Below are 14,990 nucleotides of genomic sequence, written 5' to 3'. Positions count from 1 at the left end.
TTAATGTCACGATTGTTACCATTCATTTGCATTATTTTATATCCATTTGTTGGCTGTTATGCATTCGTTATCCAGCGAAGTTGCATATTTAAACTGTATCCTCATCATGCAGCGACAGAAACATTTATCAGAAATGCATTCGATTTGTTCTTTTTATTGGCACTGTAACACATATTTTGATTAGATCATCATCAAGTTTTCTAAAATAGAGGCAAATAATGTGTGAAAGTATACATATAATTGTCCCATGCTGTGCCTTTGTGTGTAAAGATGGTAAGTTTTAAACATGACTGTTATGAAATGGTAACACTTTACAATAAGAGTCCATTTGTAAATTAAAGGTTAATAAAAGTATTGTTCATTGTTAATTTCGACATTTACATTTTTACATTTTAAAGTTCAATCTTACATTAGTTATAATTAGGGCTGCACGATTAATCGCATGCTATTCTCACGCGCATTTCGATCAACGATCAATGTATAATTAATATATTAGTATTTTTTATAATTAAAAAATACAATAAACGTTTAGCCATTTTTTAATTCAAAGAAACAAAATGTAAGAAAGAGTTAAAACTGAACATAATCATGCTGCTCAAACTGTGTATAGAACAATTTTTAATTATATTTTTTGCTCCTTTTGTATTTTACATTTACTTGTACTTTTACTTTCAATACTTAAGTACGTTTAATATCAAAAAAATACTTTTCGTACTTAAGTACAAAAAATATCACATACTTTAAAACTTTTACTCAAGTAACATTCTAAACAGCAACTTTGACTTCTACCAAAGTCATTTTCTGGTAAGATAACTATACTTTTACTCAAGTATGGTTTTCGAGTACTTTATACACCACTGGTCTCGCCATAAGATGGTGCCCGCAGCTGAATCATCCATCCATTTCCAAAATGCTGGTCTAATGTGGCTACAGCGTAACATCACACTTTTTAATTGATTATTACATTGTTTAATTAAGGTTTATACATAGTTTCCATGACAGAGTTCAAGGTAAATCTTTTCATTACTACTGGAGCTGCCAGTTTGCTAAGTTTCAAATAATTATTAAAATGCAAGCACAAACTATGCAAAAGCGGCAGCCCTCAATGGCGCACCCAGTGTCCAAATTCCCTTTTGTTTTCATTCACTCCTTCAAGTGGACTATATTAGTGGAATATTGTAGGGAATAGTGAATGTTGGGTATAGGGGGCGATTTCAAATAGCTTTGGTTCCTGTTTATGTCATGTAACTCCATGTGTTATGTTTTCATTGGTTTGTCTTGTCAGGTTATTCTCAGTTCTGTTATGTCATTGGTTCATCGTCTTGATTACTCTCAAGTGTATCTTGTTAGACATTATGCTTTGTGTATAGCCCCCATGTTTTCTTTGTCTCTTGTATAGCTTTGTTTGTGTGACCTGCTGTTTGGTGAGTTTGTGCAGTCTGTTTATGGTCATAGTTAAAGTCTAGTTCTCACATTCAAGTATTCATGTTTATGGTATGATTTAGTCTATTTTTGTGTCATATTTATCATTTATCAGATAAACTACACATGGATTCTACATTAGCCAGTGGATCTGGTAAATGTTTCATGAGGTTTCGATTTTGTATGAATTTGTACAATGTTTTTTTGTGTGTGTGTGTGTGTGTGTGTGTGTGTGTGTGTGTGTGTGTGTGTGTGTGTGTGTGTGTGTGTGTGTGTGTGTGTGTGTGTGTGTGTGTGTGTGTGTGTGTGTGTGTGTGTGTGTGTGTGTGTATGTTTTTTACATTAAAAATGCCAAACAGAATGATGTTGCAAAAAAAAAGTTTTTAATGGTACAATTTGTGATATTTTTTTTCCACTAGAGGTCGCTAGAAGCCTATTCAAAACAAAGGCGTAGTTTGATGACGCCAAGTTTTAGAGCGGAAACTTGAGACGTGGTCTCCATCTCAATGGACGGTGCAAACAAATAGGGATTGGAGTCTGGAAGAACTTATGTTCGTGGATGCAATTATTAACGTTACTGTAGTATGAAGCAGAGCAGGACCGAGTGTTGCGGGAGCTGAACGAGAAGCTGGAGCGATTGATCAACATACGCCTCACGAGCAGCGGGACTTTTATTATGACACAGTCGCCGGCGCCGCTTCCGCTTTTCCGGTCATGAGTTTACGGGAGCTGTCCTTGTCAACAGAACCAGCGGCAGATGGTAAACAGTAATTATGTTCCATAAATAAGTAACACAATCCACCATAAAATGTGCAAGAAGTAAGTAAGGAACTGCTTGAAGCAAGCTAGTGGTTTGCTGGACGCTAGACACTACTTCCGCATTTGTCCACGGCACTGTTGTCATGTGGTTTCTACGTCAGTAAAGGCGGTAACAAAGGGTAACTGACGTCATTGACAGGCGACTGCACTGCCCCGTGTCACTTTTTAGAATGGGAATTTTCTCATGATTTACAAGTAGTTGAAAACATTAGAGATATTGTTTGTAATCAGCTGGACAAAATATATAACACTAGCCTAGTGGTTTTTGGATATTTTACTGCAAAAAATTTACATATTGTACCTTTAATCTGTTTAAACTGATGTACAAAAATGAAATCAAAATTTGCTAACTCTAAAGCTGTTTTTGATAATGAAATCTTTAGCTCTATAGCAAATAAATAAAACTGCACTAAAATCATTGCGATATCCAGAGTTACTTAATCTTATATCTCTGCAAATTTCTAAAACTCTATAATTTTTAGTCATATTTGTGTAAATGTTTGAAAAAAAAAATTCAATAATAAAGGCTATAATTACTTTTGCTTCATTCATCACATTGTAAATAAAGTGCAGTGCACATTTTGGCAAGTGCACATCCAAAAAATCCATGCATTCAGAAAATGTGCATAATGCACACAGTGTGCCACAGCATTAGAATGAGTATGTTGTATAGCCCACACTGTATAAAATGAACACATTAGAAACAAAATTACATGTATGCCGCCCTGAAAGGATGCAAAAAGTCTGATTATTAGCATGGTTGATGAATTTTGGCACATGGATGAATAAGAGTAACCTTTCAGTGTATTATTAGTCTTTCTCTTTATTCTGCTTTAAAGAGGTTTTTCTATAGCGGTGAAGAGGATTACGTGTTTGTGTCTTGCCATTCCAACCCCATTGGATGATTGGATTGGATGAAGCATTTTCAAACAGGAAAAAAATGCACAAAGGAAGTGGAAAAAAAAAAAAGACAAAACAGTGTTCCACATCATAAAAGCAGGTTTAGCACAAAACCGGACCCTTTATCCAGCTTACATACGCACATACACTGTCAGAACTGTATGAGCTATATGCACATGCACCTTTACACAGCGAAAGGGAGATAAAAGGAAAAAGGGCCAGAGAAAGGGGAAGAGGTGGAAGGCGGAACGAGTGAAAAAGTGGAGACAGAAGGGAGATATGTGAACAAGCTAAAAATAACCATCAGAAGTGCCTTTTTAAATCTGCAGTGAAGCAGAGAATTCATTCAAACCCATGCTAATGCAGCACACAAACACACACACACACACACACACACACATGGCATTTGTTTCTGGATTCTGACCTGCACGGAATTTTGTGTTTTTTCAAAGCTGAAGTACAAATATCTGATATTCCTTGCACACACTCTGAGGAGGGGGTGGCAGGCCAGTGTGATCTGCGAGTGCTAGCACACATGTGCTCTGTGTACTGCATCAGGCTAGCTGCATTAGCATTAGCGCTCTGCAAATGTGCAAGATTTCTCCAGATCTGAGGCGCCCTCACCTTCCATCTCTGCCTCTACCCAGCTGCCCCTCTAAGCTGCTGATTTGTGTACCACAACCATCTGCTCAGACTAATTAACTAATTACCTAATTAATGAACTCTGGGGAAGAAAGAATGCGCTGTCAATGGGCCTTGCGCGTTCGCACCGTTTTCTTACCAGGGCCTAAGCATTTCCAGCGTTTCCCTGTTCGCATTACCCCCTCACCTCACTCGCTTTCTTTCTCTGCATCTTCCAGTTCTTCATCAAATCTGTCCTATTTGAAGAAACAGATTACCCTAATTAGGTTCCTAATTCCACATGAGTCTTTATTTCAGCAGTTTTTACACTTTCTGCCATTCGCCACCAGCTAGCACAGAATCCCCGAATTATGATTCACTTGTTGCCGTACACCTCTCGAGGTGTTTGCTTTGAGCTATTTATGTTTCTGAAATACGCCTTTCATTTTTTTTGATGTGGACGCTAATCGTGTAATTATAAATTCAAAGGGAAACAATGAATGTTTGCAGTGTTGGTATCTGAGAAGTGGATGAGATGATTTTTGCAAATGTAAATGCCACCTCAGATCTCAGAATGAAGAGGGCACATTTTCATATTTTTATACCCGCTGCAGGTGAGCAGCACCAAGATTTAGCATGATTAACTTCACTTGTTTATTTCTATTTCAGAGTAAATGATTACAAAGACTAAAGAAGTGAGCCGTCGGTGCAGCTATTTGGCGGGAGTTCCAACACAATCTCATGGCAGTTATAACTCATGTTTTGATGAATTGTAGCTAATTTGTTTGAAATTGTATTATCCCATTTGTACGTTTTCATACAATCTATTTACGCCCTGCAGATGGTTATGTTTAGGGGTAAGCTTCATGCTTACTTTTTTTTTTTTTTTTTTTTTTTTTTTTTATGTATATTTTCATACAAATCACATTGTACAAAATCAAATAATATTAGCACATAGTTATGTTTTCTCAAGGTCAGATTGGGAGTTTGCATTCAAGCATACAAGATCCAGTGGCTAATATTGTCAAAAGCTAAATCTCATCTCTTCGCCATCATTCTTCTTTCAGTAGCAGTACATCCTCTGGTAAAACAGGCGGTTAGTTGTCTGTTGTCTGTTGTAAGGTGCAGCCATGCAGAACGCAGAATATTGTTTTTATGTTTGTGGGATATTGATGTAGTCTAACAGCAGGGCTCTGCAAAGCACAGCTGATTAACTCTTTTACTATACTTCACCAACCAATATGCCTGTTTTAGATACAGATATTTCAGTGAGAGAAACGCATTTTACTGTGAGGAATGGAGAGGACAAATGGGGTTCTGAGGTTCTGCTTGACAAGACAAAAATCGTAATTTAAGAATTCAATTAATTCACAAGCAGGAGTTTGAATTGAATTAGAATGACAAGAAGAGGAATTTAGTAAACACAGCAGTGGACTTCTGTCTAATGGGTCACTTCTTTGGTGTTTTCATCTTGTCATTCTGCTTCATATTGTTTTGCTCCAAGGACAGGTCAATTAAAGCATTCTGGGTAATTATGCATTCCTCCACAGTGGTCCATAAAATTATTTATTGTAATTGGTTATTTACTAAATATATTGAAATATATTTATAAAAATAATGATATAAATGTACTTATAATAATAATAAGTATTGTTATTATTAGTGTTGTTAGAGTAAGAATAAAGGTAAAGATTTTTTTTATGCTAATATACATTATCTTTAGTTTATTTATCATTGACTACTAATAGTATGCCATTCACTCCCTCAAAGGTGTGAACATTGAGCCTCCAGGCACCATTAAAACATTGAGAGCAGTCCGCTCATATCAGTCAGTCTTTTTTCAGCTCAACCTATAGCGTGAGCTTAGGGCATAGCTACTGTAACAGGCGGAACCAGAGGTGGGTTGCGAAGATTGCGGTTTTCCCACAGAATTGGGCTACTTTAACACTGTTGTCGCGGGTTGTTGTTCATGTCTGTGAGTTGAAGCAACCCCAAATAACATGATATTTAGCCCCTGGAATGCGAATTTTACCAGGAGAACCTCACTAAAAAGCACAGATTTTACCCCCCAGAACACAATTTTTACCAGGGGACCCCCCCTGAATCTGTTTGGGCTAGTTTTGAGTAGCAATTGGGCAGGTTTTGTTGTGAAAACCTGGCACCCATGAGCCAGAGGATGTTTCGCTGAATCTAGACCTTCAAAGATTAACGTCAAAGCAAACATCATACAGACATCAACAGAGCTACAACTGTATCGTTTTTGAAGTAATTTTTTTTCAGAGTTGTGAAAAAGTGAATGACGCAGCTATCACACCTACGTGCTTGTGCTGAATTTGGTTACGTATGGCTCCAGTAGAATTATTTGTCACAGCTTACTTAAAACTTTTCTGTTTTTTTCTAATTCAAAATACTCCCGCACCTCGCTTGTATTTCGAGTGGTCATTTCTATGATCTTTGCGACTGACAAGAAAAAAGGGAAGGGAGATCTGAAGTAAAATTAAGAGTACCTCTTAAGCCCAATCGTGCTGATTTCTGTGATCGCGGCTCTTAATTGGTGGTCCTACGTCGTACAGTGAGAGAGGTTCAAAGACGGCTGGTTTCCCGGTCTCAGAAATTCAGCATGATCAACGTACAGTGTGTTTGCTGCTACGACCTATGTCTGCCAGCCAGCCAATAAAAAATGTGACATGAAATCAACGCGACATGGCGCTAAAACTTAAAACTGCTGAAGCCAGTGGTCTCAAACTCAATTCCTGGAGGGCCACAGCTCTGCACAGTTTTGCTCCAACCCTAATCCAACACACCTGATCCAGCTAATCAAGGTCTTCAGGATTCCTAGAAATTTCCAAACAGTTGTGAGTTGGAGCTGGTTGGAGCTAAACTGTGCAGAGCTGTGGCCCTCCAGGAATTGAGTTTGAGACCACTGGCTTAAGCTCTTTTCCCTTCTTCTTATGCCGCTTCCTTTTTTTCAGCACACATAAAAACTACAACTGCCAACGTATGATTCAACATGGTCTTTAGTTTACCAATAGCACATGCTGATGACGTTTTATTCTTCTATAGAAACTTGCATCGTAGCCTACGAGTCAACATCGTACAGTCTACACGCATGTCTTACCCAAGTTTAATAGATCCATGTCGCACAGTGTGATAAAGTAATGATCTTATAGGATTGCAAAAATCGTGCAGTCTATCCCAGGCTAAGTATTATTTTTCGCCAGTGTTTTATTTTAATGTGTTATTTAAAATGCTTTTAAAACTAAATGTAACAAAGTTCAGGGCTTAGGGAAGAAGGGGGAACCGGCAAACTGTAAATGTAAATTTTTATTGACAAAATAAATAAAATGAAAGTAAACGGCATTGGCCGACTGCCACACATACATAAAACGCAACTTAAATGTCCTTGGCCTGGTCCTCTCTCGAGCCTGCGGTGGAGATCCACCCCTGCCCATATCCAAGTGTGACGTCAGAAGCCTGGCCCATGCCGCCCTGCAGCCTTTTATTGGTCATGTCAATAACAGTATTATATTGCCTACACCAAACACTGATCTCTAAACCCACACATCACTGTAACCTTAACAAATGAAATTAGCTGCATTAGCTAGAAATTTGCTGGATTTCTTGTTAAGTGTTTTGGGGGAAAATCATGCTTATTCTCAATAACTTTAAACATTGAGAAGACTTAACCCTAACACCCAATTCTTTATCATTTACTATTTGTCTTTTTTGAAATACCGTACTGAAACCCACCTAAAACCTACCTTTACGCTTGAAACACACTCAAAACCTACCCTTACGCCTGAAACGCACCTAAAATCTACCTGAAACACTCAAAACCTAGAATTACGCTTAAAAATTCTTTCAATCAGAAACTTACATACAACAGATAGGGGGTTTCCAGGGCAAGACAGGGATGGGGAGTTACCATAGATATACATATCTATCATCACACGGGATAAACGAACGACTCAGATCGGGAGGTGAGGTAAACTAAAAGAGACTGCTGAGCTGAACTTACAGACCCAGCAAAGCAATGAATTAATCGTTACTGTTTCTCATTATTTGGCCTTGCATTGCAGTTTTTTTCTTATTCTAAATGTGATAAATGTTGTGTAAGTTGATGTGTTGGGGAATTTAGCTATTATCATGTAACATTTTAATTATATCCTGCTGAAATGAACGAAATGACTTGAAAAAAAAGATTTTGATGAATGAGATTCAAAGATCCGAGTCAGTAAAATAATTCAAACTTCCCATCATGGGCGTGGCTTCTGATGTCACACTTGGATGTGGGCGAAGTCTGTCTATCTATCTACCTAGCTATATTTTCCCCTGCATTGCCCTCTCACCTCCTCATTCCTCTTTTATTCTGGTATGCAACACACTCTCTCTTTCTCTCTCTCCGATCTGCCGTTCGCTGGAGTGGTGCATATGCATGAGTCCAGCCCCAAACTGCTGCTCTCAGCACCAAAGTCTGCAGGAGATTCAACTCAGCACTCAGCTCACAGTGAAACTTACCGAGCGAATCAGAGCGGTGCACGGGGTTAGACGTTTGACTGATCATTTTGCTAAATTGTAATATGATATTTCGTTTCACATATGGACGCAACCCGTTGTTTGGGATAATCACTGCATTTTTGCAACATTCAACATTGTGTCTGCACACTTGCAAAACACATCCCTCTGAAAGAAGAAGTGGCTGGTTGCCAGGCAACAGAAAACAGCTCAACAGAAGGAGGTTAATTTGGAGAAGTCAAACCCACCGACCCTCAGCAACCAATTCCTGAACAACGTTTTTCCATCTAGCAGCCTTTTATCCAATAGCTGTGCTGCACACATAGACTTTCAGTCATCTGATAGACCACACTAGGGGTTCCCACTCGTCCAGGTGCACAAATGTTTACATACTTACTAGGGATGCACCGATACCATTTTTTAAGAACAGAGTACGAGTACCGATATTTTTTTTCTGGCTGATACCGATGCCTATATATATATTAATTTCTTTTCTTTTTTGGTGATGTGGCAGTTTTCCAAGTACAATACAATGAATGTAGGACAGCTTCTTTATTATTACTCCAATGAAAAAAGTAATAATTTTTATGTGCTTGTCACACACTTAAATCACAAATTTCACAATGTCCAATAACCTTCAAAGGGCATAATTACCAAAGTCATGATAATAATTTTTTAAAAAAATGAAAAAAATCAAGTCTTTTTTAACATGCCTTTCAAAAAGTGCTAAACAAATATTACAGAACAAATGTTTGTAACATAACACTGTGAACCAAGGTAAACATAACCTAGGGTGACCAGATTTCTCATGAGGAATACGGGACGAGTGCGCAATATGACCATGATATGAGAAATTTTATTTCACAATATATACACATTAATTTTACATCTTTTGTTGTTTTATTAACATTTATGACAGACAAATATTTAATTAGGCTACTCTCCCATTTACTTACTCTCCATTTTCAGCCAACTGTTTACGTCCACTTAAGCCATAACTGACTGTATATATTATGTATATTTTGCACAATATGCCATATTTCTGTACGCATGGAATTCCCCCATGACCTTCTACATTTGCCACAAAGTGCAGTATGCAACTGTATGGAATACACAGTGTCCTACAGTGTATCATGCTTGACTCCTTATTTAATCAGACTTGACAAAAGTTAAATGTAAAACATTTTTAACCAAAATACAGGGTTGTACGATCATGAAAATCCTGGAAATGTCATGGAATCTTAAAATAGCAATTTCATTTCATTTCATTTTGCAGCGTTGATCATTATAACCAATCACACACGTTTCTGTTGAGCTTATGAATGTGATGGCCAATCAGAGGCATTCAGATTAGTCATGGCTGAAATTAAGAGTTTTGTTCAGTGCACGTGCTCTCCGACTGAATTCTGACTGAAACTCGCAAATTCTCTCATCATAAACAACAAAGTGCAGATTCAATGTAAGAGATTCATGTCGCAGTGTAGTCAGCTTCCATGATTTTAACGGGAGTGTTTGTGAGAGTGCTTAAACTCGCACTAGACCCAAGTTCTGGACAGCTTCACGATCAGTCACATACTTTCTGTATAAAGTTGCTTATATTTAATATAATTTATCCATCATGCTAAAATTATGTGAAGTTTTCATTTACTAATGTGTAAAGAGCATAAAAATAATTCATAAATGGTTCTTAGATTGTTTTATATGTGTAGCCAGAATATGACGTGCAGTTTCCCCAAACTATTAATTGACATTAATAATCATTATTACAATATCAAGAGCATTAATTGACAATAATGACCCTGTAATGAGTTCCTGTTAATTTTATAATTTATGTGTAACATTAAACAGTCTGTGTAAATAAACATTTATGCTATTTCAGATGCAGCTTGTGTTCCACCTTTGTAGCAAAAAGATTTGTAGCAGTCTATATAGTATTCTGATTGATTTAAGTAATTGGTTAAATTTAAGTATTTGACATAAAAGACAGCACAGGTAATCATAAAAATTGCACTTATGAAGGTAAAAAAATGTCCCTGGAAATTAATGGAAAAGTTCATTTCTGACCCTTGCATGGGGTAACGTCTGGCAGTTGCAGTTTGTACTCAGGTGTAAATTGCAGAAATTAAAAAATAAGCTCAGCTGTTTTTGGGGAATTCAAATAGGAATGTTATCTTGTTGATGACTGATGGTTATCCAATGAGATTAATGGTAAATAAGAGGCAAAACTGTGAAAAAATCTTCTTAGTTACCAAATTTTGTATTCCAAAAGTTTGTCTCTGGCACTGCCACTTTGTAAAGTTACAAGGTTATTTAAATAAATGTTTTTGTATGAAACCACATAGCTTGTCATTAATTAGTTAAAATATGTTGTTTTTTTACTTTTGAACATGGATTTTTATTCTTATTTTACACATAAACGTTTCATGGAATGTGGTCATGAATATTAGCCTCAAAAGTCAAGGAAATTTATTGGTAGAAATGTGTACGAACCCTGAAAATAGCTACTGTTAATTTAAACATGCAGTGTGGCAAGGTCATGTGACAGCAATACAGCATACTACTGTTTGCTGTTGCAATATACTTTTCTTTTTTTTTCTTTTTTTCATGTATTATATGTACTCGACAGTACATACTGCGTAGGATGTGGTTAGGACTATGTGGGTGCCTGTGTTATTTTTGTATTATTTATATACCAGTATAGTTATTAATATTTTGAGTAAGCTTTTATTTGTATTTTTCAGTTTTCATTTTCATTTTGTTTAATTTTTAGCAATCTTGTTATGTGCTTTTGTCATTTTTATTAGTTTTTTTTTTAATACTACTATTTAGGTTTAATTTATTTTGGTTAAGTATTAGTTTTTTCTGGTTATGTCTGTTTTTTTTTAGTTTTTATATATTTCCAGTTAAATACAGTACCAGAAGTAGGTCATCTAGGTATCCAGTGCCTACAGAAATGTTCATACTGCACTAAGTATGCATACTTAAACATAGTCACATTTCCGAATATAGCCACAGATTCACAAGCTCACACTCACCTAATATGAAACTTTTATAAAAGGACCTCACGTCCACACTTCCCCCACTAATTTGCACTACAGTTGTATTTGTAATGCACTCAGTGACTTCACTCATCTTTAGGGACTCGCCTGTGGTGGCCTGATCTAGCAGTTTGATGAATATGTAATTTGTCTCGTTTTCTAGGGGTTGTCCTTGACTCGTGAGGCCAGTGCTTAGAATGTGAGTTAGCACACATCCAGTTAACCACCCTATTAATATCATTTAGACAATACGGCTATGTTCACACCACAGCTAAATGTGGCACATATTTGTCGTCTCCCCCCCCCACCCCAGTTTTTTTCCTTTCTTTCTTTCTTTCTTTTTGATGTGTGACCAACAAAAATCACCTGAATCTTCAAAGTTGAAATAAAACGGATATTTTGTTCAGATATAATGTTTGATATTTTGCAATATGAACAGTCAGGGTGGAATTTGTGCAAGGATTCAATACATTGATCAAAAATTTATCATAATGTTGCAAAAGATTTCTATTTCAAATAAATGCATGGTATCGTGGTTTCCACAAAAATATTAAGAAGCACAACTGTTTTCAACATTGATCATAATAAATGTTTATTGAGCACCAATTCAGCATATTAGAATGATTTCTGAAGGATCATGCGACACAAAAGACAAAAGAAATGTCTGCTAAAAATAATAGCATAATAAATTACATTTTAAAATATATTAAAATAGAAAACAGCTATTGTAAATTGTAATAATATTTCACAATATAAATGTTTTACTGTATTCTTGGTATTGGTATTTCAAGGAAAGGAGCAAAACTATAGGCTAAATTATTTAAAATATAGTGATGCATAAATGCAAAATCACTGCAAATGGTGTATTTTGTCATTGAAACAATTGCAACAGTTTAGAATAATGATTCCTTCGGCCATGAATACAAGCTACTATTTTATACAGCATGTAAATGAATGTAGCAGAGGCAGTGGTATCCTTTAAAACAATGTCATTATCTTCCTGTGGGACTTTCAGGTGTCAAAAGCTTTTTTTTAAACATCTGTAACAAACATTTTCAAAGAACTCTATTTCTGTGTATTCCTCCATCTACGACACACTGGGACAGCCTTTTATATGTAGAGGTGCCGAGTTTGTGATCTGTCGTGTGTTGTTTGTGATATGATGTGCCGCATGTTGTCGCTTGTCGTCTTCCTCACACGCCTGACTCCTGAAAACAACATGGCACTTTGTCTTTTTCTCTACTCATCCCTCTTAGTTTCTTTGACATGCTCTCTTTTTCTAAAACACACACACACACACACACACAGCCACACTCACTGACTCTTATATTGGGTCTGAGGGCAAGTAGCTTTTACGTACAGGTCTATTTTTATCTCTTTTTCCCCTCTTATGTCTTTTCCCCGTTTCTTTTAATATTCCAGAGGAAGCCTGTCTTTCACAGTCTGAAGAGTGCTTTCCTACACATGTAAAATTTGAACATGTTTGACATGTTTGAAATTCCCCTTTTTTCTCTCCACATTTTCATGTTTTTAGTGCATCACCAGTTCAGAGTAGTAAAATAGACAGTCTTACATAAGCTCTTTAGTTCTCATTTACACTGTGACTCAAGAGCCTCATACGGCCCATTTTAATGAGCAGTAGCATGTATTATTTGTAGAGGTCCATAATGGTCATGTCTGTGGGCTTCCTAATTTAAAGTATGTATGTGTATGTGAGCACTTAAGCTTCTGCTACCCAGAGAACAACGGTCCAAATGTCTAAACCTGCTAATCGGCTAGACCCGTCATAAAGATGGGCTTGACAAGATGATAATAAAGCTTCTCTCACCAGCGATGATAACAGTTAATGTATCAAACCCACCCCAACACCCCAGAGGTTCACAGTACTTTGCTGTGCAGATGAAAATATGTTCTGCTAAAGCTTTCATAGCACTGTCATTTTAGACACATATGTGTTTGAGCAATTATAAATAGATTTATGACCTAGAATCTTTTAAATCATTTGTACATTCACCGTTCTCTGTAGGCTACTTCACCTCATGTTCACCTAGCCAAGGATTCAGTCATTGAATCATTCACTTAAAAGATTCTTTTAAAAATTCTAATGTACTGCTTACTGTATACTGCGCAGTACAATAAATAATACCTACTGTTTTTTTCTACTATTATACATCGACAAACATGCTAATTTTTACTAAAAACTGACTCCAGTCTTATGAGGGAAAGTGTCCTAAATCTTGACATTCAAATAATATGTTCTGCTAAATTCATAGTACTGTAATTGAAGAGGCATGTTGTGAGCTATTATAAATAGATTTATGAAATGGCAATGGGGTGATTTGAGTCTTTTGAATAAGTTGTGATTTGTTTGCTCATTTATTCAGTCACCGTTCCTGTCACTGAGTGGCCCAAAGGATTCAGTCTTTGAATAATTCACTTAAAGGGTTCTTTCAAAAATATTAATGTACATTATTGTATGTATACTGTGCAGTATATTGAACAGTGCCTACTATTTTTTTCCTTATGCATTGATGAACATGCTCAATTTTACAAGAATTCTTCTTAAAACTTATGAGAATAAAGTGCTCTTAATCTTGAGATTCAAATAATGAGTTTGAGCACATTGCATTGTGAGATACAGTAGCCAGCTCATCCGGTAGATCATCTGTTAACACAGAGAATTCTCAGTAACATGCAAGGTACAGGACATTGTATAAGTATATGCGATTCCAAACATAGCCTGTGTAATTCATGACCAGTTCAAGTCTGTTTTAAACATTAATAGGAATCATTCCAAATAGGAACAGGAGGTTCCAAATGAGCATGTCGAATTAAAGCTTTAGTCCTCTGCCTTATTTCATTCTTTCATTTTACCAATGCACTTTGCTCTTCTCAGGCTCAGAATGCTTGATCTTGATCAACATGTATTGATCATGGTCTTTTTATACCTTTGGTCCACAGTGTCTGTTATGTAACTCTCTCGCTCTCCACAGGTTTTTTGAGCACTGGAGATCAGTCTGCAAAAGGGAATTATGGGCTACTGGACCAGATTCAGGCTCTACGTTGGCTCAATGAGAACATCGGACACTTTGGAGGAGACCCAGAGAGAATCACCATATTTGGCTCCGGGGCTGGAGCCTCCTGCGTCAACCTTCTCATCTTGTCCCATCATTCTGAAGGTTTGAACCTCTATTGCTGTGATCATCATCAATAAAGTTCACCCAAAAAAATACTCATTATTTACTTATTTTAGGATGCTCATTTGTGCCTGGATCTGTTAATTTTTTCAGTAACGCATATAAAATGTAGTTCATACATACACTACCATTCAAAAGTTTGGGGTCGGTTGCTGTTTTTTCTTTTTCTTCTTTTGAAAGAAATGAATTATTTTATTCAGTAAGGACTCATTAAATTGATAAAAAGTGACTGACATTTTATAATGACATTTATAACGTCTCAAAAGATCATCATATTAGATTGATTTCTGAACGATCATGTGACACTGAAGACTGGAGTAATGATGCTGAAAATTCAGCTTTGCCATCACTGAAATAAATTATATTTTAAATGTATTTAAATTGAAAACCTTTCTCTTAAATTGTAATATTTCACAATATTACTGTATTTTTTCTTCAACTAAATGCAGTCGTGTTGAGTGAAAACATTAAAAATCTT

The 14,990-nt window shown here is 36.4% G+C and overlaps 1 protein-coding gene across 7 annotated transcripts in view; it reads left to right on the top strand.

Annotated features, from left to right (window-relative positions):
* Nucleotides 1-14,990, top strand: part of nlgn2b (neuroligin 2b) — a 63,318-nt gene that overhangs the window by 43,555 nt on the left and 4,773 nt on the right. For all 7 annotated transcript variants that reach the window (XM_067399351.1, XM_067399352.1, XM_067399356.1 and 4 more), the window contains one exon: nt 14,309-14,494. In XM_067399351.1, the coding sequence (XP_067255452.1) occupies nt 14,309-14,494 (186 nt within the window). The remainder of the gene's footprint in view (nt 1-14,308; nt 14,495-14,990) is intronic.

Source organism: Chanodichthys erythropterus, chromosome 10 (genome assembly GCF_024489055.1).
Source record: "Chanodichthys erythropterus isolate Z2021 chromosome 10, ASM2448905v1, whole genome shotgun sequence".
NCBI lineage: Eukaryota > Metazoa > Chordata > Actinopteri > Cypriniformes > Xenocyprididae > Chanodichthys > Chanodichthys erythropterus.
This window is presented reverse-complemented; position numbering and strand designations above follow the sequence as displayed.